This window comes from Littorina saxatilis, linkage group LG3, assembly GCF_037325665.1.
Source record: "Littorina saxatilis isolate snail1 linkage group LG3, US_GU_Lsax_2.0, whole genome shotgun sequence".
NCBI lineage: Eukaryota > Metazoa > Mollusca > Gastropoda > Littorinimorpha > Littorinidae > Littorina > Littorina saxatilis.
Window position 1 is genome coordinate 68,370,745 of NC_090247.1, and position 27,605 is coordinate 68,398,349.

General features: G+C 41.1%; 1 protein-coding gene across 2 annotated transcripts in view; it reads right to left on the reverse strand.

Annotated features, from left to right (window-relative positions):
• Positions 1-269: 269 nt before the first annotated feature.
• The window catches only part of LOC138963092 (CNK3/IPCEF1 fusion protein-like), a 68,466-nt gene continuing 41,130 nt past the window's right edge, over positions 270-27,605 (reverse strand). The window contains exons 14-21 of one of the 2 annotated variants that reach the window (XM_070335112.1): positions 26,568-26,613; positions 25,438-25,592; positions 24,847-24,923; positions 22,066-22,134; positions 17,209-17,318; positions 12,497-12,715; positions 9,428-9,636; positions 270-2,252 (exon numbers count right to left, since the gene is read on the reverse strand). In XM_070335112.1, the coding sequence (XP_070191213.1) occupies positions 2,145-2,252; positions 9,428-9,636; positions 12,497-12,715; positions 17,209-17,318; positions 22,066-22,134; positions 24,847-24,923; positions 25,438-25,592; positions 26,568-26,613 (993 nt within the window). In that variant the 3' untranslated portion in view covers positions 270-2,144. The remainder of the gene's footprint in view (positions 2,253-9,427; positions 9,637-12,496; positions 12,716-17,208; positions 17,319-22,065; positions 22,135-24,846; positions 24,924-25,437; positions 25,593-26,567; positions 26,614-27,605) is intronic. The other variant, XM_070335113.1, reaches the window with a different exon arrangement.

A 27,605-nucleotide genomic window follows, 5' to 3' on the forward strand; every position in this document is an offset into this window, starting at 1 on the left:
TATGTATGTGTGTGTGTGTGTGTGTGTGTGTATCATGTGTGTGTGTATGTATGTGTGTGTGTGTGCATCATGTTTTCTTTTTCAGAATGGGCTCATGATTGAATAACACACCCCAGGCTGAGATCAAAATTCATCCATGATTAACTTTTTTTTTCAAAGTTGAAAAACAAAAGATATCTGTACTCACCGATACAAGAACAGCACAAGACAGTACGAATGTTCGCTTATGTAAGCTTCATCGGGAACAAACAAACACAAAAGGCAACAAAAAGCAAACGCAACATGGAACAAACAAGGTTTGAAAAGAATATGGTGTTTTTTCAAACATTGTGCGAGTCTTTTTTTTTTAATGAATTACAATCATGATTTCAGCATCTCCGTTTCATTGATCGGTTTTCAACTGGCAAGCTGTCGGTTTCAGAAATAATGCATCCCACATTGTTGTCAGAAAGTTATAACTGCCATTCAAAAGTCAAAGAAGGTAGTGCAGTCATCTCACTTTACAATAAAACACAGAAACTGATCACTACAATAATACTTACAGGGATATTTAAAACTTGAACATGTTTCCGTACAATCATAAAACAAGAAAGCCTACTTTGAGGCACTTTCAATTTCAGACAAATCATTTTTTTTTTTTTTTCTTGTGATGATTCCATTGTTTTGAGCTTCAGTTAAAACGTTCGTGTTGTTTATAATCCAAACATACTTCTACAGTAGTGATGACTTAATTTGCTTGAAGACGACAAACAAATAACGTATATCAATGACTTCAAGCAATTCAAAATGTAAACACAGATAACTAACTAATGCAAGCACAACATAACAACAAAAAGTCACACAATATGCAGAATTTAGCATACAGTTCTTCTTCAGCGTTCCAGAATTGTCTGGTTACGTGTGAGCTTGTTTGCCCATTTGGGTTCCCCACACTATACTCTGAGAGCATAGTCAGCTTCACTCCGCTTTCGTTGAGTAGGCATTCTGGGTATTTTCGTGTTTCCATAACCCACCGAACTCTGACATGGATTACAGGATCTTTTTCCGTGGGCACTTGGTCTTGTGCTTGCGTGTACACACAAAGGGGGTTAAGTCGCTAGCAGGTCTCCACATAAGTTGACCAGGGAGATCAGAAAAATCTCCACTCTTAACCCACCAGGCGGCAGCGACCAGGATTCGAACTCACGACCTCCCGATTAGGAGGCCAACGTCTTACCACCACGCTACTGCGCCCGTCTTCGGTAAGCACAACCGAAATGAACCTTATCAAAGTCCGTACAACAGGACCCCCCCCCCTCCCCCCCTGGATCCGGCCCTGGTGTGTGTGTGTGTGTGTCTTTGTGTGTTTTGCTTGATATAGGCCACCTGCCCGAAAGTTGATCTCTTGACCTCACTTTTAGCCTCCCGGCCCTTGTGTGGAGGGCAAACTAAAATGTTTGAAGCCTTTGGGGCAATTAACACTAAATATGATAAGCACCACTGCTGATGTTCGCCAACTTGTATCACAGTCCGGACTAAAACACTCATTTTCTCACCATGGTAACCAGTTTCTTCAGAAATCACACAAACTGGGAAACCCGGGGTTTCATATGCCCACTGGTTACTATCACATACTCAACTTCTTCTTTCATATTAACATTTGCTATTGTGATATACATAACGTGAATCTCTGTAGTTTTTCCACAGACATCACAAAATGTCCAGTCTTTTTCACAGGTATAATTACCGCATCATGACATCTCTGCAGATTTGAACAGACATTACACTCAGAGCGTCATCTTTTATATGTCTCTGCAATTGTTTTTATCTTTATAGAGACATTACCACAACATGACATCTCGTAATTTTACAACAGAAATGACTAACTGTGGCATCATCGCTGCACTTTTTCACAGCCATTACCACACCATGACATCGACCTGTGCATTTTTTCACAGAAATTATGTCGTGGCATCTCTGCACTTTTTAACAGAAATTACGTTGTGGCATCTCTGCACTTTTTAACAGAAATTACGTTGTGGCATCTCTGCATTCTTTTCACAGGCAATTACCACACCATGATATCTCTGTATTTTTTTCACAGACATTTCCACAGTGTCTACTGTTCACATGAAAGGGCGGCATAAACAGGAGTCACGGGTATGTTACGACCTGACCAGGTCTGGATTTGCAGCAACAAACTTTTTCAGGCAACGAGGCGTAACACCTGAAGCCAGGAATTGATCAATGTCTTGAACCTCCTGTTCTTTCACCTGCAACAAACCAAGTCAGCTGAGCATGAACACTGAGAACCCAGGTAAAAGATATGTTATAAAATGTAACAAAGACCCAAATTGCAAACTAAAAATACAACCAATAAACTCACCAATAAAACTCCCGTTTTTGATCGCTCATGCTACCTGCATCAGTAGGAATAGCATAACGCAAGAAATATATACCAGACAACTAAACATAACAACCTGTTCTGGAAAGATAATGGATTTTACTTTTTTCTTGTATGTGAAAGTTGCAAAGTTGTGTCAGTTCTGATTCAATTTCGTTATTTCTTAATTGGAACCTGAAGTTTTTGTCAGGTCAATTTTGAGGGTACCCTTATTTGAGTGGCGGAGATGTGGACCCTATAAAAGAAATTTTTTATCTGAAAAGTGTGCCAGAAATTAAACCAAAGGAGTATACATGTTTTACATGGGATACCAAAAATGTCACAATCATTTTTGTGTGAAGTTTAGTTTGCTAGCTTACGGTACCTGTGATGATCGAGTGCCAGGCACCTTGAAAGGACACCTTCCGTTATTGTCCCTTAAGCTTGTCTACAATTCTCTCTAACATTTACCTGTCATGACAGGCTACCTGCGATGATTGAGTGCCAGGCACCTTGAAAGGACACCTTCCGTTATTGTCCCTTAAGCTTGTCTACAATTCTCTCTAACATTTACCTGTCATGACAGGCTACCTGTGATGATCGAGTGCCAGGCACCTTGAAAGGACACCTTCCGTTATTGTCCCTTAAGCTTGTCTACAATTCTCTCTAACATTTACCTGTCATGACAGGCTACCTGCGATGAACGGACACTTTTGACTGGTCTCAGAGGTTACTGTAGTTGACAACAAATCATCAAAAAGGAAACCTGAGGGGTCGACACGCAGATCAGGTAGTTTGCTATATGTAGTTCAAGTCAACAAGTCAGCAGACGAGCCTGTGTTGCAGTCATTACTTATTATTAAATCTCCAGAGGGTAATTTAATTTTTGGTTCAGTTGGGCAGTGAGTTGGCAGGTTGGTGGCTTTGCTCTTTCAGTAAACATAAGAAAGGTCAATCATGTATTTCCTAGGAATTAGAACTCAATGGTCACTGTAAAATCCAAACATTGCATCAGTCAACATTTAAACAATAAACAATGAAGTGAAAAGTTCTACTGAAAAAACTAAAGCAAATCAAAATGACAAGCAAAAAAGGCATGAAGCGATGCAATTAGCACTAATACTATGCTAAAAGAGTTTCTGAGCTCAAACAACCATAAATTATAAATGCGTAAATGAAAATCAACCCAGCCACTAAGTTAAAGAGGTATGTTCACTGCAGCTGATCAGGAGGTACCAAAAGACTATAGTAATATCCTAAAGATATCAATCCTAATAATGCCCAGCAAAGAATTATACCAATTTATCACCACAGATCTGCATGTCCTGGCTTTTATATGGGATTACACAACATCCTTCCACTTGGGCTCTGACCAAAAACCAACAAGCTGGCTTCTTCACATTTATTTGTTAATTTATTTGTTAAAGATGATTTTTTTTTATTTTTTGAGGATGATCAATGCTTGTTATTCTCTCAGGTGCCAGGAGAATGGTTCCGGCCGAATAACTCTCACTTACTCTGTTACACATGTAATGTGCATGTAGAGTGTTTACTTCCCTTTGTTTATCAGATTATTTGTTAAAGACAGTGACTCAGACTGACACTGTTGTCTGAATTAGCTGAGTTACAAAATTTATATGCAACAAAATTCCCACTCGACAAATTGTTCAAATCATTGTTGCCTTGGTATTTTAGCCTGGCTGTAGAATGTTTGTGTGTGTACAAGTGGAGGTGTGCCCTTTGTGATTAGCGTAGGTAAAAGCCTGGACAGCTGGTCTGTGTTGATAAAAAACGCTCGCGCTGGACCCGAGTACTCTTCAGACTGGTTCGCTCCCCCAGTATGAAAGTTTTTGTCTTGTGCACGTTTAAGACCAAGTGATTGCTCTGTGTGAATTACAGGCATTCCCTTTGCTATATAAATACATTGCATGCGAGCCGAGGATGTGCTTTACAAACAAACACATATACACACCCATACACACACAAACTCATGCACACACACATTCACACACACACACACACTCTCTCCCTCACTTTCTCTCTTCCTTACACACACACACACACACACACACACACACACACACACACACACACACACACACACACACACACACATGAGTACAGACTCATGCACACGCACACACACACACACACACACACACACACACAAACAGTAACACTAACACATGTGCACAAAATCTTGAACACACACACACCGCGCGAGAGAAAAAAGACTACAAGAGGTATGAAGCCGGCTGGCTTCCCTTCGCTCGTTCATAAAATTAGGTCGCGCAGCACGCGAACTCAGTGGCACACGCAGCGTAGGCCCAGTGATGCTGTTCTATTAGCCGAACAGCAGTTCTATCCCACCGCGAATTGCGCCCACCGCCAAGAGTCGTTTTTGTGGATTATTTCGCATTTAGGTCCCAGGTAACATTATGAAGTTTTAATACGATCAATCGGACCTATTATCAAGTTAGTGTATCAACTTTTGAACGAACTGCGCCCAGTAGTTTCCCAGCAATAAGCTGTTAAGTCGAGACAGACAGACAGACACACAATTAAAGTCTGTCGGACCCTAGTACTGCATACTCGGGGATAATATGATCCTCTCCTTTAGAAGGATTCAGGTACATTTAATTGAAGTATATTTAACTTAAGAAGGATTCAGGTATATTTCACTAAAGATTCAGGGATTCAGGTATATTTTAACTTACAAAGGATTCAGGTACAGGGTGACACGAAAAAAACAGATCCCACCAAAAGTTTAATATTTTCTGAAATAATCAGCCGATTCTTTTATTTTTTCAGGTGAGCCAAGCTGAAATGATGTTCTAACAGCCCACCAAGTTTGAGCTTCAAGATGTCATGGACAACGGAGCATAAGACATTTATAGTCGAGGCCTATTTTCGCCGGCGAACAGATTTGCTCGGGCTGCGCACAACAGACTCTCTGACTGAATCAATATTCCTCGGTGTCCTTGCTGATTTAGGTCGACCAGAGTGGGATCCCCTGTTAGGGTTTTTACTATTGAGGTTATTGACAGTCCCATGGTCTCTGAACTTATCCCTAAATCAGCAAGGACACCGAGGAATATTGATTCAGTCAGAGAGTCTGTTGTGCGCAGCCCGAGCAAATCTGTTCGCCGGCGAAAATAGGCCTCGACTATAAATGTCTTATGCTCCGTTGTCCATGACATCTTGAAGCTCAAACTTGGTGGGCTGTTAGAACATCATTTCAGCTTGGCTCACCTGAAAAAATAAAAGAATCGGCTGATTATTTCAGAAAATATTAAACTTTTGGTGGGATCTGTTTTTTTTGTGTCACCCTGTATATTCAACTTACAAAGGATTCAGGTATATTTAACTTATCGATCGTCAATTCACATCCCAGACCTAGCTAGGCTCAAGAAGTCATGCACATGCACAGCGCATTCATTCATGCAGGAAGTTTGAGCCTGGCAAGCAAACTTCACAATTCTACACAATGCAATTTCACTTGTAATTCGATATTCCCTTAACTGTGTAATTACTTACAATTATGCCTTATTCACTTAGGCCACACAAAAAATAGTCTGTTTACGGTAACATAGGCAAAAAAAATAGGGTTGGTAGGGTCGGGATGGTTTTTTTTTTTCTCCCAAAAAAACATTTTTAAGTTATTTTGCCAAAAAACAAAGACTTTTTTTTTCTTTTCCCAAATGCCAAAAAACAGTCTAGGGTCGCGCGAAAAAATAGGGTCGGTCGGGATACCGTAAACAGACTATTTTTGTTGTTGTTGCCTTATCTTAACAAACAGCAGTCACGTATAATGTATACGTACTGATTCACTCAGTCTCTTAAGACCTGAAATCTTTGTCATTCATATTTCAAACGTAATATAAATCAAAAACACATATTAAAACATAGTGAACGTAACCTTTTGTTTTGTCAACAATTAAACGTTCCAACAACATACCTTTCTTGTTTTTTTAATTCTGAATGTTGGTACGTAGGCAGTCTAATTGTTTTTGGATTTCATATTACAACAGTTATACAAACATGATGTTGGCTTAATTTTGCTGTGTGAAAGCAGAGCAGTTTTTGTCCTAAAGATAAGTTTGAAAGGTAGTACAACTCTGTTTCAACAGACAACACACAGTCTTACTCGCACAGTCTTACTCACACAGTCTTACTCACACAGTCTTACTCACACAGTCTTACTCACACACTCATCCTCGCATCTCTCTATGCATCAAAATGACAGAAAATAATGGGGGTGGTATTGGTTTAAACATAATTAACACACGGTGCATGGTAACAAAACAACAAAATGATACAAAAACAAAGGTAAGAAACAGTGCAGTGTCAAAGCGAACTAATAAAACTAAAAGCTTAAAATTTAACACAGGTGAAGAAACAAAAGAAAAATAGCAATTAATACTACAGTATTATGATTTATTTGAATGAAATCTTGTTTAAAAAAGCCATTAAGAAAATGTTAAACCATAAAGATTGGAGTGTGCCTCAGGGGTGTTATGTATGAGTGACGTCGAAAGTACACGCCGACTTCAGCGAAGTCATGACTTGAAAGTCGCTGCATACCGCAGGCGCTCAGTCGGTATGCACGGGTGACGACCAGACCGCCGACTTTCAAGTTGCCGTGTAAAGCAAGGTCACCAGTCAATCTATTTTTATAACGAGGAATTCCTTCCTTTGCGCATGCGCTAGGGTCATTCGATAACATCCTCCCGCTTCCTCGCACGGGGAGTTCGACTATTCAGAGACGGAGAGCAGTGAAATATGGGTCAGTGGGACGGAGAGCGTGGAGAAATGGAGGCGCAAAAGATGAAACGAGCAAGAGGTGCGTAAAAGCTGAGAGTCAAAAACGGCACCAGTGAAATATGGGTCAGTGCTACTTTGCTCTGAAACGAATCAAAGATGTCTTCGCTAATCTTATCCGTGTTGGTTCTAAAATAATATGACAAGGGAAGTGAATCTCGCAAAAAAAAAAAAAAAATTTTTAGTCCAGCACTTCCAACTATTGGGTTCTGTCTAAAAACGATTACGGCGAAAAAATTCGTCGACTTTGATGGCGGAACACCATGAAAATGGCCATTCTGTTCACTGAAGTCGGCGTGTAAACCATTTAGACGACCTCCGGAGCACGTCTAAATTTAGTCGCCAGTTTCGGTGGTACAAGCGTGTAGTCGCCACCCGTGCATACCGTGTAGCTCGCGGTTGGCGGCACTCGCTGTTTGCACGTCACCTAAACGTTTAGACGTCACTCATGCATAACTCCCCAGAGCACTGCTGAAGCAACCATGTGTCTTTTTGTCGCAGTTCAGGAAATAAACTTAACCTTTAGCGTTGCCAGCCAAATGAAACTTAATGTGATCAGTCAGTTTGCATCTTCCGTCGCGATATAACCTTGAACGGTTGAAAACGACGTTAAACACCAAATAAAGAAAGAAAAAGTTTGCATCTCCCGCCAAAACGTGATTAACATTTTTCGTAATCACGATCCAGGGCTAAAGACAGTTAGACTTCAAGTCGCGACATGCAAAATGGAACCAAATGAGACTGTGCCAAAAGGTCAGGTGTCATGTCTACTGTCCCGAATGACACACGATTGCTGACATTTCACCATTGCCAACAGAATAAACAAATAAGAAATAGGTAGAAAATGAATGTGAAAACTGACTTTAATTGTTGATCAGTATTTTCTATACCACTAACAAATAATCTACTTGCACATAGCTGTTTGGCAAATGTATGTTGCATGGGACACACTGACATGAAAGTGGAAGATGTTTTTCCCTCTAGAGAAACTACATATCAAGTTACACTTTTTGTGCTCTTCCATTCCAGTTGGCAATCAATTGTTAACGCATGTTATTAGAAAAAATAGAACGAAAACAGATTAGATAGAATGAAAAATGTACTGGTGATGTCATTTGGGACATACTGACATGAAAACGTCACCTTTTGGCACAGTCTCAAATACTATGTTTTACAATTTCCTTACATAATAAAACACAATGTCTTGACATAAACTAAATGAGATATGGAAAGAACTCTCGCTCTTGGTGAGACGACTCGACATCTCTGTTAGCTTTTTATGTAATTATAGTTCACGAGCGGGACCTGATCTGGTACAGTGGAACCCCCCTTTTAAGACCTTCACAAATCTGAGAAAATCAGGTCTTAAAAATGAGGGAGTCTGTAAATAGGGGTACATTTACACAGGTTATGAACAGAAAGTATAAGAAAACAGAGTCTTAAAAGGGAGGAAGTCTTAATTTGGGGGGTCTTAATTTGGGGGTCTTAATTTGGGGGGTCTTAATTTGGGGGGTCTTAAAAGGGGGTTCCACTGTACTTCTGTCTTGCTTACTTCGGCTTTTTCTGTCTTCTGGATTCAAACCTACCAGGACAACGATCAAAATCAATTTGTTGCAAACTGCGGTGTTCAACTCCTAAGTTTAGAAATTAAGTCAATGAAACTCAGTAATTATCTAAATGGATAGACGATCAAAGCATGGCTGCAAGCCCAAGGGGATATGTGCAGGGAAACGCAAGAAGCACTAGTGTCCTTTTAACTTCAATGTAATATTTTCACATGGATTATACAATTATCAGGATAAGATTTAGGATAAAGCTTTGTGATTCAGTTTGGGGGGGGGGGGGGGGGGGGCTTTGTGATTCAGTTGGGGGGGGGGGGGGGGGATTTCTTTCTTGTTCTCTGGGATGAGTTGGATGAGAGGGGGGGGGGGGGGGTGACAGAGGGGAAGAGGGCTGAGCTTTTTTAAATCTATATTTTTAAACTTTCGACTATTGTTAAATTGCAAAGGTGACCATGTCTGGGTTTTCAAGCTCTTAGTTTCTTCTCTGGTTCTTTGTTAATCTATAAATGCCTGACACATAATTAGATACAGGATTTGAGTCGACAGTGCTGGGAGCAAGGAATAAAACTGATACATGGATATAACATTATTGATCGTATCTGCTTGCTTTACATACAAGCTGTGCATATAAAAGAGCACAAAAAGCATTACTAGTGAAGCAGTTACATTTCAACCAAAGTACCTTTACGGTTCTTTTCAAGGCAAGGAGTTGCCTAACTTTGCCCGTGCGGTCATTGTTTTTTCCCTCCGGAACCCCCAACAGGCTGCTAATATGTCGCGTGCGCCTTTTTTGACGGTCGACCCCATCGAAGCTTAAGTCCTGTTTGTGTAAGGTCCTGAGTAAGACACTGTGAGGATCGTCGGCTTTGCTTTGGGCTTTGTCACTGCTTTCTGTAAGTCAAACCTAACCGTTACACACCGTCTGCTGGGGAAATAATACAGTCTAAGTTGTGTTACACATTGGATTAATACTGCTAAACGTTTACCGACAGGTTACAAAAGAAACCACTTTGTTTCCAGTGTACTTGTGGCTTGGCAATTATGATAATTCTGGTCACCAACATTCTCCAAGTTTATTAAACGACACTGACACTGACACTATTATTTTGGATCATTTTGGGTTTTCAGGGTCCATCTTAATTAGTATCAGGCTGACAGACTGACTCAAATGTTTTGATATCGCTTCAAAAGACTTATAATGTCTCTTCTCATTTGATTTGACCTTAAGACTAACAAAGGGGTTGATTTGATGTTAAAGGCACAGTAAGCCTCCCGTAAACCATCACAGAGCTCCCCGAGCGTTTAAATACAGTACAAGCATACTTCCATTTGAACGCTCACCGAACGGGAACATCCTGGCTGCTTTCTGTCGAGCGTGAGACATTTTCCAAGAATTTATTTTCGTGGACTTGGCCCTGAAGAACAATGGCGCCTCGTTTTTGCGCTAGACCTAACTTTTAAAATCTAAATAATAAATTGACAGCTTGTTACACAAACATTCTTTAATCATAAAAGAATTCGTTTTTCATCAAGACAAGATCAGAACAATTCGAAGTTGTGAAAGTTTAAAAAAAGAAAAGCCCGGAAGCAGGGTCACGCAAGGGTCGTAGCAGACGACAGCCCGGTTTATCAGTGCAAATCGCCGTTCCTCTCAACAGTCAAAAGCCATCGCTAGAGTTCTTGTGAACCACAGCCGTTGTTTCGTGCATAAAAAACGTGCTATTGTAGATAAGCTCACGTCGAGTCGCATTCAAATGACTAACTATGATGACTGCATTGTGAAAAGGGGGAAAACTGGATCACACGGGTTCACGATGGCTCAGGGGTAAGATAAACCACGCAAAAATAAATTCTTTGAAAATTGTTCGCTCTTTACGGAGGGCACCTAGGATGTTCTCAATTGGTGAGTGTTTAAATGAAAGGGTGTTTGTACAGTGTGTAAAAGCCTGACCGTATCTGTGATGGTTTACGGGAGGCTTACTCTGCCTTTAAATGAGGAACATTACTGACCTAGAAAAAGTTGAGTCTGTCATTGCTGATTTCAAAAACTGCCTTCTCGCACAAAACAGACATAAATTTACAGGGGCGGAAGGAGAATGGGGAGAAGGAGGGGGGTGGGGGGGTGTGTCTTTCCTCTTCTTTGCTGTGGCTTATTTAATATATAGTCCCTGATTGCAGATTTCATCTAAAGAGCGGAATGCGCTTCTTTTATGTGAAAATTATGACAGAAAACACAGAGGACAAATAATTTAACACGCACACAAACCTGTTAACATTAAGGAACATTTCTCAGAATAATGAAGTACAAGTCTATGAAAACTAGCAAACAGCATCACACTCAGGGTAATGACAGCTAGTAATCACATAAGCCTCTTGTGTTTTTAGAGCAAACAGTTTGTGTGCCGTACGACTTACTAAATGCAGACTAAATTAAATGTAAACCGAGTACACACCATACACTATGACTAGAGTACGTATTGCGAAGGCTGCATACATGTAAGCCACAACGGCCACAGCTACACTTAATGCAATACAAAAGTTGAGTCATTCAAGTATCAGATGCCTTTTTCAAAGTTTTATCAAGGAGAAATATGACTAGAACATTTGGGTCAGTTAAGGTATATTAAGCTTCAACACTACAAGAAACTACAACATCCTCTCCACTCTACTCCAATAATTACTTCTCTACCTTGAAGTTGTTAGACCCAGTATAAGCCACACAGACTCAAACGGTGTTAGCTGCTTGTTTAAACATCTAAAAAGCATGACTGGAGGACAGCTTTTAAACCACAACACAACACACCAGAAGAACACTGTTAACAGCAGTAAACACACACACACACACACACACACACACACACACACACACACACACACACACACACACACACACACACACACACACACACACACACAGAGACGAGCACATCACAGTCTACATTTCCTTCAGATGTATTACCATCTTAAACTGCACAAAGCAGTAATTAGCCCAAACCAAACGGACATTACAACTGCATCAAACAATACATAATTCTAAATTCTTAACAAACACAATTCAAGATGCAATCAGCTCTGCCATCAGTCAGCCCAATGCACCTTCATGCAACCGGAACACAAAATCAAAGCAACCATGCCTTAGTCCTTCATTACCCATAACTAGTTTGTTGACCAACTAACTCTAATTAAACTGCTTCAAAATTAACAGGCGTTTAACACAGTAAACCTGAGCATAGCCAAATTAGTAGCTTAAAATTGCTTCCCTTTCACAGATATAAGGGGTTTGGGTGTAGTTAATTTAAGCATAGCCAAATTAGTAGCTTGTTTCCCTTTCACAGGTAAAAGAGGTTTGGGTGTAGTAAAATGTAAGCATAACCAAAGCAGCTTGCTTGCGCTTCCTTTTCACAGATAAAAGAGGTTTAGTTGTAGGGGAAATTGGTGGACCAAAACTGACTGTACTACCATCACAAAAACAATTACAATATTTCATGCTTGAACTAAACAAAACTCTGATAATCTAGTACTCTTGAACAGAAAGATAACTAGAGAAAGAAGAATCATGCCAATTGTCTTCAACATTGGCTAATCGATCAATCTATCAATCAATCGATCAATCAATATATCAATCAATATATCAATCAATTAAATCATCAATCAATCAATCAATCAATCAATCAATCACATGCTGCATTCCTGTCTTTTTACACAAAAATGCACAATTCAACAGAAGATCATCTCTGATGCCGCCACTCACCTTTCGTGCTCCCACCTGCGGCTTCACCGGAGGTCACGGGGTGAGCACTCGCCCCTTGTGACCCCGGGTCACTGTTCATGGGGAAAGCTTCCCTCTTGCTGATTGGTGGAGAGGGCTGGGGTGTGTTGACGCTGCCCAATGACGACAGGCTGTTGAGCGAGAGGGCGCTGCCGAAGTTGGACGCCCCATCTTCTTCCTCGCTCTCGCTATAATACACGTCTGTTGGGGAAAGGAGGATAGCGGTGTGTGGGGTTGGTATGTACAGTACAGCCTTAAATGTAACGTTTCGTTTTGTCAATAATAAACGTTACAATTACCTACCATTCTTCTTTTTTTATTCTGAATTTTGGAACGTTGGCAGTCTATTTTTGGGGGGATTTTTTCAGTACTGCTTTAATAAGGCAGCTTGCTCCACACCGCTCACATCCCAGCCTTCAACCATCTAGTCCAGCTACCTGTTGCTTTTTTGGTTTAATTTTTTTTTGTCATTACAGTAATTTTGACTTGATTTTTTTGAAAGTTTTAAGCTTCTTCCATGAAAAAGTGGTATTGGCTTTGTTCTACTATCATCCATTAATTACAACTTGATCGAAACAGAGACTGAAGCTTTTGTGTCAATGAACTTTGTTTTTGCAGTGTCACTACAGTGCTCGAATCCCCCTCCCCCCCCCCCTCCCTCCCCCACCTACCACTTTACACTGAAAAAAAATCTTATATCTGATCCGTTAAGGACTGGGTGGCCGAGTGGTAACGCACTTGCGCTCGGAAGCGAGAGGTTGCGTGTTCAGGCCTGGGTCAGGCCGCAATTTTCTCCCCCCTTTCCTAACCTAGGTGGTGGGTTCAAGTGCTAGTCTTTCGGATGAGACGAAAAACCGAGGTCCCTTCGTGTACACTACATTGGGGTGTGCACGTTAAAGATCCCACGATTGACAAAAGGGTCTTTCCTGGCAAAATTGTATAGGCATAGATAAAAATGTCCATCAAATACCCGTGGGACAAAGTTAAAAAAATTCCATCTCACACGGCATTAAGTCTCAGGAAACATGAATACACGCATGCAGGAAAAAAAAAAATATGGGTAGCGCCGTATGTATGGCAGCTCGCTTTCCCCGGGGAGAAAGCAGCCCGAATTTCCATGAGGGTAACCTCACTGGACTGTTAATCTTATCCAATCCAATCCAATCCTAATTGACACTTGATCGAACAGAGACTGAAGATTCTGTGTCAATGAACTTCGTTTTTGCAGTACAGTATAGTGCACCCCCCAACCCTTTACACAGAAACATCTGAGAAAATCATGTCTTCATAGAGTGAATGGCTGGCATCTCTCAAAGAGAGCAAATAATACCCACAACCTCCCAGAACCCACGGCACACGTATCACTCTCATGGAAATATACTGTTCACACAAAGCATGCATTGACAGTATCCATTCCCCCATGCCTTGCTCAAACCTCTGAACATCGTAACCAGTCACACTTTGTACAGGGCACAATGACACCAACACATTAGTGAAACACCTGATACTCAACAGCCTGTACAAGAATCTCCCCCTATCCCCCCCCCCCCACTCCTTCCTTCCCCTTCCTTTCTACTTCTTTTAAGAGGCAAAAATAATGATCCAACTCTAAAGCCTCAAATTCATTTGGCAAAGTAACTTCACACAGCTAATTGCTGCATGAAGCTTTGGCACTGAGTTTTCAGTAAAAAGACTTCACAAAGTCAACTTCAAGTTCAATTTAAGGACAGCCTAAACGAGAAGCAGTGAAATTCAGAGACTATGACCCTTGTCTACAAAAAGTTCCCCCTTGACATCAGAAGCAGCCAGGCTGTGGATTTTTGGTATGTGTCCACATCAGAGAAATCGGTTACACTGCATGGCCTGCATAGACCAGTGTCCACATCAGAGAAATTGGTTACACTGCATGGCCAGCATAGACCAGTGTCCACATCAGAGAAATCTGTTACACTGCATGGCCTGCATATACCAGTGTCCACATCAGAGAAATCGGTTACACTGCATGGCCTGCATAGACCAGTGTCCACATCAGAGAAATCGGTTACACTGCATGGCCTGCATAGACCAGTGTCCACATCAGAGAAATCGGTTACACTGCATGGCCTGCATAGACCAGTGTCCACATCAGAGAAATCGGTTACACTGCATGGCCTGCATACACCAGTGTCCACATCAGAGAAATGGGTTACACGGCATGGCCTGCATAGACCAGTGTCCACATCAGAGAAATCAGTTACACTGCATGGCCAGCATAGACCAGTGTCCACATCAGAGAAATCGGTTACACTGCATGGCCTGCATGGACCAGTGTCCACATCAGAGAAATCGGTTACACTGCATGGCCTGCATAGACCAGTGTCCACATCAGAGAAATCGGTTACACTGCATGGCCTGCATAGACCAGTGTCCACATCAGAGAAATTGGTTACACTGCATGGCCTGCATACACCAGTGTCCACATCAGAGAAATGGGTTACACGGCATGGCCTGCATAGACCAGTGTCCACATCAGAGAAATTGGTTACACTGCATGGCCTGCATAGACCAGTGTCCACATCAGAGAAATCAGTTACACTGCATGGCCTGCATAGACCAGTGTCCACATCAGAGAAATCAGTTACACTGCATGGCCTGCATAGACCAGTGTCCACATCAGAGAAATCTGTTACACTGCATGGCCTGCATAGACCAGTGTCCACATCAGAGAAATCGGTTACACTGCATGGCCTGCATAGACCAGTGTCCACATCAGAGAAATCGGTTACACTGCATGGCCAGCATAGACCAGTGTCCACATCAGAGAAATCAGTTACACTGCATGGCCTGCATAGACCAGTGTCCACATCAGAGAAATTGGTTACACTGCATGGCCTGCATAGACCAGTGTCCACATCAGAGAAATCGGTTACACTGCATGGCCTGCATAGACCAGTGTCCACATCAGAGAAATCTGTTACACTGCATGGCCTGCATAGACCAGTGTCCACATCAGAGAAATTGGTTACACTGCATGGCCTGCATAGACCAGTGTCCACATCAGAGAAATCGGTTACACTGCATGGCCTGCATACACCAGTGTCCACATCAGAGAAATTGGTTACACTGCATGGCCTGCATAGACCAGTGTCCACATCAGAGAAATTGGTTACACTGCATGGCCTGCATAGACCAGTGTCCACATCAGAGAAATCGGTTACACTGCATGGCCTGCATAGACCAGTGTCCACATCAGAGAAATCGGTTACACTGCATGGCCTGCATAGACCAGTGTCCACATCAGAGAAATCGGTTACACTGCATGGCCTGCATACACCAGTGTCCACATCAGAGAAATCGGTTACACTGCATGGCCTGCATAGACCAGTGTCCACATCAGAGAAATCGGTTACACTGCATGGCCAGCATAGACCAGTGTCCACATCAGAGAAATCAGTTACACTGCATGGCCTGCATAGACCAGTGTCCACATCAGAGAAATTGGTTACACTGCATGGCCTGCATAGACCAGTGTCCACATCAGAGAAATTGGTTACACTGCATGGCCTGCATAGACCAGTGTCCACATCAGAGAAATCGGTTACACTGCATGGCCTGCATACACCAGTGTCCACATCAGAGAAATGGGTTACACGGCATGGCCTGCATAGACCAGTGTCCACATCAGAGAAATTGGTTACACTGCATGGCCTTCATAGACCAGTGTCCACATCAGAGAAATTGGTTACACTGCATGGCCTGCATAGACCAGTGTCCACATCAGAGAAATCGGTTACACTGCATGGCCTGCATAGACCAGTGTCCACATCAGAGAAATCGGTTACACTGCATGGCCTGCATAGACCAGTGTCCACATCAGAGAAATCGGTTACACTGCATGGCCTGCATAGACCAGTGTCCACATCAGAGAAATCGGTTACACTGCATGGCCTGCATAGACCAGTGTCCACATCAGAGAAATCAGTTACACTGCATGGCCTGCATAGACCAGTGTCCACATCAGAGAAATCAGTTACACTGCATGGCCTGCATAGACCAGTGTCCACATTAGAGAAATTGGTTACACTGCATGGCCTGCATAGACCAGTGTCCACATCAGAGAAATCGGTTACACTGCATGGCCTGCATAGACCAGTGTCCACATCAGAGAAATTGGTTACACTGCATGGCCTGCATAGACCAGTGTCCACATCAGAGAAATTGGTTACACTGCATGGCCTGCATAGACCAGTGTCCACATCAGAGAAATCGGTTACACTGCATGCAAAAGCCTGCATAGACCAGTGGTGCTTCACAGGATTCTTCTCACCAGAAGGAGTTGGTAACTTTAAGAGTGCATAATTTTGGCTTTTTTCTTCTCACACCACAGAGAGTCACTACCATCTTTAGAGATCATCATTTCTGCCTTTTTTCCTCACACCAGAGAGAGTCACTATCTTTAAGAGTGCATAATTTTGGCTTTTTTCTTCTCACACCAGAGAGAGTCACTATTTTAGAGATCATTCTTCTGCGTTCGTGGGCTGAAACTCCCACGTACACTACGTGTTTTATGCACGAGTGGAATTTTACGTGTATGACCGTTTTTACCCCGCCATTTAGGCAGCCATACGCCGCTTTCGGGGGAAGTGTTTTTAGAGATCATCATTTCTGCCTTTTTTCCTCACACCAGAATTTGACTCTACCCGAGCTGTGCTTACTTGCGACACCCAAGTGGTTGGAGCGGGGTTCGGGTTTGATGAATCCACCGGTGGTGACAATGGGACTGGTGTCAAAACTGATCGCCGCCAGGCCCATCTTGTTCATCCATCTGGACGTACACACACACGTTTCAAGATTAATTCATTTCAAAATTAAAGTTGTAAATCTCATCCTGTCCATTCTTTGGTACAAATGCCAGATGGGTTTCAGGATCAATCACTTCTTTTAATTAAAAAGGAGACTAATAGTCTTAAATTGGGGGTAAAGTTACAGAGGTCGTGAACAAAAAAGTCTGAGAAAACAGGGTCTTAAGGGGGGACAGGGTAGGCAAGCACTTTTTTTTTAAATTTTGGAAACAGCTTGCTGCTTGTTTGATTTTTGCAAGCAGAATAACCTAATTAAGGGAAACCATTTTAAATTTTGAGTGAAAAGCAATTTTGGGAGGTTTTATTCACCAAAATGTGAGAAAAACGTTATAAAATGTGCTTTTTTTTAAATGTTGCAGTTTGTGAACCAGTGCATGTTTTGATCCAATTTTTCTTCTTTGCAGCAATATGTGTGTGTTTAATAATTCTGTGTATCGAAAAGCATTTCTAAGCAATATATCATTTTAATTTAGCATTTTCAGTTACCAGTTCAGTTCTGATAAGAAAAATACATGAAATCCTAACTGTCAGACTCATAAAAACCCAACCAATGCACTGAACTCTTATTCCATACACAGAACTGATGCTGTACAACTCATAAACAACATATACAAAAACTGAACAAATCCATCAAGCCTTTCAAAAGTTGCAACATTTTAATTGTAGCGTTTTGTCTGAAAATTACATTCAGAGAAAACAGCATTTTAAAGATTTGAACCAGTACATAAAAAAACCAGTAGCACAGTGCACCCTGAATTCATATGTTTTTATCAGAATGACCACTTTACTATGTAGGGAAAAGGATTTGACAATCAAATTATCAGGATTTTTTTTATATACATCATATAAAAACAACCATCTTTGTTTGTACCGATATGAAAACATGAATCAGAACCAAACTGTCAGACTCATAAAAACCCAACCAATGCACTTAACTCTTATTCCATACACAAAACTGACGCTTTACAAATCATAAACAACATAAACAAAAATGAAACAAATCCATCAAGCCATTCAAAAGTTGCAACATTTTAATTACAGATGTTTGTCTGAAAATTACATTCAGAGAAAACAGCATTTGAAAGATTCCAACCAGTACCTCAAACTAGTAGCACAGTGCAGCCTGAATTGATATGTTTTTATAAGAATAACCACTTTATTATGATGGGGAAAGGATTTGACGATCAAATTATCCAGACTTTTTAAAAAAAATCATTTGAAAACTCATCTATGTTAGTGCAGATATGAATCAAAACGAAACTGTCGGACTCATAAAAACACAAGGAATCCACTGTATTCTTATTCCATGCACAGAAATGGTGCTTCACAAATCATAAACAACATATACAAAATTGGAACAAATCCATCTTGCCATTCAAAAGTTACAACATTTTAATGACCACATTTTGTCTCAAATTACATGTAGAGAAAACAGCATGTAAAAGAGTCTCACTAGTACCCCGGTAAACTAGTACCACAGTAGAGCTTGAATTAATGGGGTGTTTTTTTTTTAACCAGAATAACACTTTAACTATGAAGGGGAAATGATTTGATAATCAAATTATCAGATTTTTTTGATTTAAAAAAAAATCATATGAAAACATTAAAAAAGTCAATTATCTGTGTTTGTGCTGATATGAAAATATTGATCAGAACCAAACTGTCAGACTCATAAAAACCCAACGGATGCACTGATTTCTTATTCCATTGCATAGAAATGATGCTTCACAAATCATCAACAACATTACATAATTATATATACACAAATGGAACAAAGCTATCAAGCCATTCAAAAGTTGCAACATTTTAATTACAGTATTTCTGTGCTCAATCCTAACACTGCAGCAAATTTCTGTAAAGCTGAATGTCCCTTTCCATGTACCAACATGGTCATACGCGGATTATTTAAAATGCAACTTTACCACCCGAAGCGTTGCAAACACCGGGAGAAGAGTAAACAACTGCAGACTTGAATGGACACTCATATGCACTCCAGATGCAGGGCCTGTGCAAATCCTTGGGCTGATGCATCACCTTCTTTCATAATCAGACTGCTATCAGACAAGCATTCAGTACAGGATATAGACCTTTCAGCAATAGATTGAGCTGATCAATGTTGACAAAAGCCCAACACATGTCAGCGGAGTGACGTTGCACAGTACCAGTATCCATATCTGCTTGTGATGGGTCAGAAGATGGCAAAGTATCTGTATCTTCTTATGGTTGGTCAGAAGATGGCAAAGCTGATGTTTCTGCTGTGGAAGAGGGTAGTTCCGGTTTAGCAAACTTTTCCATCAGGTCAATCTTTCTCCTCGCTGCCACCACAGGAGGACTGGCTCTCCCCTTGCTCCAACCTAATAAATACACAAACACTGATTTAATATTTGATACAACTGTCCATGGTTTTTGTTTGTAATAAGCTGCAAAATTTAAGACTCAATATAAACGTCAACAAGTGCTTGTACTTTATTTTGCAAATGACCATGTTACATGGGGTGTACCTCAACTTTTTGGCTAGGCCGGTAAATCAGAAATCCCAATCAGCCCCCAACCACTGAACCAGGCGGGTTTTCTTACAACCACCTCAGCGGCTCGTACCCACATATGTCGGTTGACGAACACACACACACACACACACACACACAAAAGACATTAATTAATTGGCCCCTATCACAAAATTTACATGTCAAGTTTACTATGGGATTTGAGTAACCACACAATCACATACACACAGGAACTAATACTGAAACTAGCTGAATTATTTTCTTTCTTTCTTTCTTTCTTTTCATATTTTTCTTTTAAAATTAATTTATTTCATACACTTGCTATGTATTTGCTTGTTTCTTGTCTGTTGTCTGTTTTGTGTGTGTGTGTGTGTGTGTTCTGTGTGTGTGTATACATTTTCAGATTTCCTAAACCTAGCACTGTTTGCAGGTGATCTTTATGCTTTTGATTCATGAGTTGCATCCCCAGTCCTTTAGTTTAACTCTTTTTTTTCTTTGGTGAAGTAAATTGGATCTATTTTTTTATTCCTTAGTTAATGGAAAAGATTTGACAACAATATTGCTGTCAATGATAGGTTGGTCAGCCATGCTGGTGTAAACCAATCCTTTAGAATTAGAGAACGCTCTCTAGTAGGGTACTTATTTTCCTACGGTCAATGACCAGAAACAGAAACTGTGTCAGTCGTACATCGCTCAGATGCTGCTTCTCAGTTTGACCCCAGACAAAGAATAATGATGACATGTTACACCATAGTAAGCTCTCAAGGACTGGCCAGCGAAGAACAATAAAATAGGGGTTGTGAAGACGATATCACAGAGATGATCGAGGGAGAGGGGGGGGTGCGCGGCGGCGGCATGGTCAGTAAATTGGATCAAGAAACACGCAAAATACTTCAGACACAAACTGTTTATCATTTACCTGCAAACCCTAACACATTCTTACAACAACAACAACATAACAATGTGCAATAAATCACGTTGTCAAACAAACAAGATCGAAAAGAGAAAGAAGCAAAACCCACCTCGTCGAGTCAAGAATCTTAGAATGTCGTCTGCTTCAATACGATAATGTTGGTTCATTTCGGAGTGTTGTTACTTCCTTCTACTGTTCGCTGCTGCTGGTTCATCTTTCTCTGATATTTCTTGCCACTATGCCGAACATTTCCAATGTTAGGGTTGTTCTCCGCAGCTCAAAACTTTGAAAAATGCTGCTGAATCGGTGAAAACGTCATGGATTTGTTGACACCGGGGGACTGATAAGTTGTCTACTGCGCTTGCGCCAAATGCCTTTGACCTACATATATTTGCATATATTAATTCCGGGGTTTCGGTTGGAACGGATTCTCTCTCTTTGTGCCTATGTCAACGGAAATTCCCCAACGGTGATGACGTCATCTTGAAGAACGGAAATTTCCACACAGTTTGAACAGCGAAGGGTCATGTCATGTGCGCACATTTACCAGCACGGAGTATCCAAAGTTGACCATTTTTTCGATTTTTTTGATAAAACACAGACAAAAACAACAAAACATCGGTTTGAAAATGGTTTTATTTACATGAATACATGTCTAAAATGACAAAAGCAGATTATTGAATGCATTCCAGGATGTTCAAAGGTGTGAAAAATGCAACAACCCCAAAAAGGTGTATGAGACCAAAAATAACTCATTTTGCCTACCCGGTCTGCCCTTAAAAAGGGAGGGAGTCTTAAATTAGGTTGGGGTGTTAAAAAGGAGGTTCCACTGTACCAACAGAACAGAAAGGATTGGGCCGTTCTAAGGCCAAAAAAAAAAAAATTGTCTGTTTCTGGTAACATGGCTAAAAAAAATAGGGTCGGTAGATAGGGATATTTTATTTTTTATTTTTTATTTTTATTTTTTTTTTACCCCAAATGTAGACCAATAAAACTAACTTTAAAAATCGCGCAAAGAGACTGGATTCACTATACATAGAGACAAGACACTCAACACATTTACAAATCGTCAGCGGACTTTCGTTTTCACACGTTTTTGTTGTTCATTTTCTCACCTTGTCCTTTACCACCAAAAAAAACCAAAACATTTTTGAGTTTGGAGAAAAAAAAGTTTAGGGTCGGCGCCGAAATTTAGGGTCGGTCGGGTGACCAGAAACAGACAATTTTTTTTTGTTGGCCTAAACAAGACAGTGTTAGCTATAGCCATGGGACAGCGGAGTGGCCATAACTCACTTGCTCATGTCGTCTTGTCGCTCAGAAGCAAAGTAGAATGTGGTGCCAGAGTTGTGAACCTTGAATGCCCTGAAACAACAAACACCATCTGGTCAGGCAAGGAAAACACATAGTGTTAAGCCTGTCCTTAACTGGGCCAAATTGATGACGCAATGTATACTTCGAAAAGCTGGCCGCACAAAGCTTTAGCACTGAGTTTTCGGTAAAAAGACTCAAAGAAGTCTTCGCGGACTCAAGGACTGTCTTTAAGGAGAAAGAGATAACGCACATAGTGTGATCTGGTCCTGAAAATGAGATGAATGGGGGGGGGGGGGGGGGGGGGGAAAGAAAATGAACTCTCATGCACTCTCACGCACTCACATACGTATGCATGCACACACGTACACACACTTCTGTGGTCCACATGACTGGCAATGAATGCATCAGCTGTTCAATTTCTAGCTGTGCGCCACTGGATCCGAGGACAACTTGCTCTGCGTTAAACTCAAAGTTGTGCAATCAGTGACATTCAGCAACATATCAATGCCTCTGGACACTGAGACCCAGACCCTGAAATGACTCTGCAGTTCTGTGTAGACAGAAGAAAAATCAGATTCATTTGCCTTCAGATACCACTGTATTCTTTCTCACATAATCCTGCCTGGCTTCTGTGTCTATCATTAGCAATCTCTCAAAAGAAACGACACCAATAATGCATTTAAAGCGTGTCCTGCACTTGGCTTATCATTAGCTACAATGTAGATGCAGTAATGTTCAAACACCACTGTCCTTGAGTTAATGTTCAAACACCACTGTCCTTGAGTTAATTGTTCTCCTTCAACCCAGACTCTTGATATTTGAAACAAGTGCACAGCATACATTCTGCATCAAAACCAATTCCCTTGCGTCCTTTTTTCATAATGTGCAAAAAGCTTCAAATCAACCATAAATGTTGTCAAGGCATTTAGATTTCACATTTCTGTCCTTTTTCCGCAATAAAACTGCAGATTTCTCCTACCTATTTACCTATTTATTTTTGTATTTAAGGGTGGTTTTTTTTTTTTGGGGGGGGGGGGGGGGTACAAAAAACTACCCAACTCTAACAACATGTAAACAACTTAAAGCAGGTCCGCTATACAAGGATGACATTTTTTTTTATCAAAGTAAAGATATAAAATTCAGCGCGACACATAATGACACAGCAAGGGCATTCAGAAAACTCACAAGCAACAGTCTTGAAAATAAAAGGTGAATGAAAATTCCTGGGAAGCATACGCACAATATAATTTAATATCAAAATGAAAAATAACTCATGGGTTCAAAGATATCACGCAAAAACACCCACCAACCAAAAGCCTCTCCTGAATTAATTGTTTTCCTTATGGCTCTCTCGTGCTCCACACTGACCACATTTAATGATTCAAAACAATATAGTTCTAGTATTTTTGAGCGAAGCAAAATTAAGCAAGAAGAAAATGCAAACAACCTCGCACAAAAAACATCAATCTCATCAGCGCTTCATAAAATCCTCAACTTGCAAGCCAAAACGCCAGCTTAGCCGAACATATTCAAAAGTGTTCATGACAACATGACATTATGCAGCCTGCTCTCAACAAACCAAACAAATTCACATGAAAAGCTTTGCAATAAAAATATCAAAATCCTGCTTTCTAACGCCTTCTAATGCTAAATAACAAGTAGCCTGAGTAACAAAAAGTAAATCCAATGACAAATCAAAGCTTCAAAGTAGCACAAAAACAATATGTAAAGCTTGATTTGCAAAGACTACACAAAGAGGTACATTACTAATATTATGCAATGACAAGTTGAGAAACATTAATTATGCAACACACTTGTTGTTGTTGCTTGTTTTATACATATTTGATGATACAAAGACTGTGTGCAATAATTGGATTAAACAACCTCTTGTTCTCAATTACATGTAATACCCAGAGCAGACACAGAAAATGTTTCTCATTTTAAGGCACACAGAAACACCAACCAACCAAAAGCCTTGCCTTAATCATCGGACCGTAACAAAAGTTTTGTCCAAAACCTCACATTATTTTCTGTAAGCTAGGTTACAGATTCTGTTCTCACGTCTTGCAACATTTCCAGTTTGGACATAATTTGTGCATAGAAACTTTGTCATAACAACTCAAGATACAGCTGCAGGCATACTTGTGCACATTATGATTTATTGGGATAAAAAAAATGAAGACACAACATCAAATTCAGTAATGACACTGGAGGAAAATTCTCATCAGACGGGGTTGCAGTAAAGTACACTTACCCATGCTCACTGAACAGTTCAAGTGTAGACAAAACACAACTTCCATCATTGAATTTGAAATACTTTTATGTATGGTGGACCTGCCTACCCCCCCATCACCCATCTCACCCGCAAGCCTAAATCAGATCAGTTGTAAATAGCCATGTACATAATTATTGTTTGAAATTTTCTTTTCTTTTTCATGCTTACTTTTGAGTGCCGTGTCTCTGTTTGTGTTGTTGCCTTGTCATCTTCATGCAATTTATGCGTAAGTGTATATGAGTATGCTTGAGTTGTTAATGCGAAAGATTGTGTATGAGTGCGCCTTGAGTCACCTTGTGGTGAGATATGTGCGCGTTATAAATTCTCGTGTTATTATTATTATTATTTCTGCATCTTAACTCCCACACCTCAATCTACTCCCTATCTCTCCTGTACCTCTCCCCCAATCTCTACCACTCCCAAACACTATTTTTAAATTGACTTTGCTTCCAAGAGAGAAAAAAGAAAGGAAAAAAAACCAAACTCACAGCTTTTTTGTCTTGAGGTTGGGAGCAGGTGACACCTGAAAAGCTGGTAGGAAAATAACTCCTTCTGCTTTCAGCTCCTGCAATTGAAACAACACTGTCAGTTCTCACTGAATAAAAAGCAGAAAAAAAAGCATGACTGTGTCATTAGAAATTAGTAAAGTTTTGGATGCTGAGTATGAATCTTCAAGTTTATCAAAATAATCATGTCAATCCATCACTCATGAACTCAATCAATGAGTCCATTAAAATGAAAACAGGAGAACACAGAAAGGGCATGATGTACAGATTATAGACAGAGACAGACAGCCACAAAACTTGAAGTCTGACCTGAGGCCAAAAATCCTGGAACGCCGAAGAAGAAGAAAGACAGAGACAACACACACACACACGCTCTCTCTGACTCTCTTTCACACACACACACACACACACTGGAACACACACACATATAGTGACTGATACAGAGAGACAGATAGACAGACAGACAGACCGACAGACAGACAGACACACACACACCCACACACACATACACACCGTGTGTGTGTTTGTCTCTGTCTCTCGCTCTCTCTCACACACACACACACACACACCAACCTCTTTGTTCTTGTAGTAGTAAAGGTTGGAGTTTTTGAGGATGCACCAGCGTTTGCTCCAGTGTTTCATGGCTAGCACAGGGTCTTTCTCCTTCCTCTTGTACAGCCAGCCCTCACAGTCTCCCTTTCCCAGGTCCTTGCACGACACGCGCCGATCTGTGCCAAACACACATACGGTTTTTCTTGTTTTTCTTTTTACCAAAATACAGTGTAACCCCCGTCTTTTAAAGCCCCTAATCTAAGACTCCCTAGGACTTTGCACAACACTCGCCAATCGGTGCCAAACAATCAATCAATCAATCAATATGAGGCTTATATCGCGCGTATTCCGTGGGTACAGTTCTAAGCGCAGGGATTTATTTTTTTTATTTTTATTTTATGCAATTTATATCGCGCACATATTCAAGGCGCAGGGATTTATTTATGCCGTGTGAGATGGAATTTTTTTTACACAATACATCACGCATTCACATCGGCCAGCAGATCGCAGCCATTTCGGCGCATATCCTACTTTTCACGGCCTATTATTCCAAGTCACACGGGTATTTTGGTGGACATTTTTATCTATGCCTATACAATTTTGCCAGGAAAGACCCTTTTGTCAATCGTGGGGTCTATAACGTGCACACCCCAATGTAGTGTACACGAAGGGACCTCGGTTTTTCGTCTCATCCGAAAGACTAGCACTTGAACCCACCACCTAGGTTATGAAAGGGGGGGAGAAAATTGCTAACGCCCTGACCCAGGGTCGAACTCGCAACCTCTCGCTTCCGAGCGCAAGTGCGTTACCACTCGGCCACCCACATCAAGTTTTTCTTATTTTCGTTACCAAAATACAGTCCAACTTCCCTTGTGAGACCCCCCACCCCCCAATTTATGCTCCCTCCTCCCCCCCCCCCCACCCCCACCCCCACCCCCCTTTAAGACTTTTTAAGATTTTCCGTTCAAAACCTCTGTAAATTTACCTCCATTTTAAGACTAACACTTTGACAGATCTGACTTTTTCTTCACATATGGGAAAAGGCAATACCAAGGACTGCCTCAACTTTAGCCAAAGTTTTAATGGCCATTTTGGAAAATGACAAACAACAATAAATGCCAGTAACAATGATCCCAGTGCCTATGACTTACCTAAGCGCCTGCTGCCCGGTTTCTGTCTCATCTTCACTGGTGGAGACTGAAAAAAGACAAAGTGTAGTCAAGAATAGGCAATATCATGAAATAAAAATAATACTGGTATTTACTGGTAGTTATAAGGAGAAGCACCGAGGGAAGAATAACACATTGGAAAAGACAGGTGGGATCGAGAGGTGGGCGGGGATGGGGGGGGGGGGGGGGGGGATGGGTGTTGGGGGAGAGATCAGCGAGATGTACTTTCTTGTGCATGAAAGCTTTATAGTGATGTATATGTCTATGCTTGTGTTTGTGTGTGTGTGTAAGTGTGTGTGTGAGTTTATGAGTTTATGTCTATACATGTTTTTTGGTGTATGGGTGCCTCTGTGTGTCAGCCTGCCTGCCTGCATATGTGTTGACTCATGTCTATCCCTGTGTCTGTCAGCAGGACTACAGCCCTTGCGTATATATACATGCACAACCCTTACTCTTTCTATTCTTCTTCTTCTTCGTTCATGGGCTTAGACTCCCACGTTCACTCATGTTTTCAGCACGAGTGGATTTTTACGTGTATGAATGTTTTTACCCTGCCATTCAGGCAGCATACGCCTATTTCGGGGGAGGCATGCTGGGTATTTTCGTGTTTCTATAACCCACCGAACTCTGACATGGGATTACAGGATCTTTTCCGTGCGCACTTGGTCTTGTGCTTGCGTGTACACACGAAGGGGGATAAGCCGCTAGCAGGTCTGCACATACGTTGACCAGGGAGATCAGAAAAATCTCCACCCTTAACCCACCAGGCGGCAGCGACTGGGATTCGAACTCACGACCTCCCTGAACTCTTTAATTGACACTCACACATCCCCCAAATCCCACAGGAGAGCGAGAAAACACTTTCCTTTTGAGCAAAGGTCAGCTTTTATCAAACTTCCTCAAAACATCCATCTTTCTGACCTAACTGGGTCATCATTTGCAAACAGATATGTGACCCTCCACCACGGAATGAGTCGCATGTCATCTTTGCATGATTTTCATATTTTTTTACATTTTTCT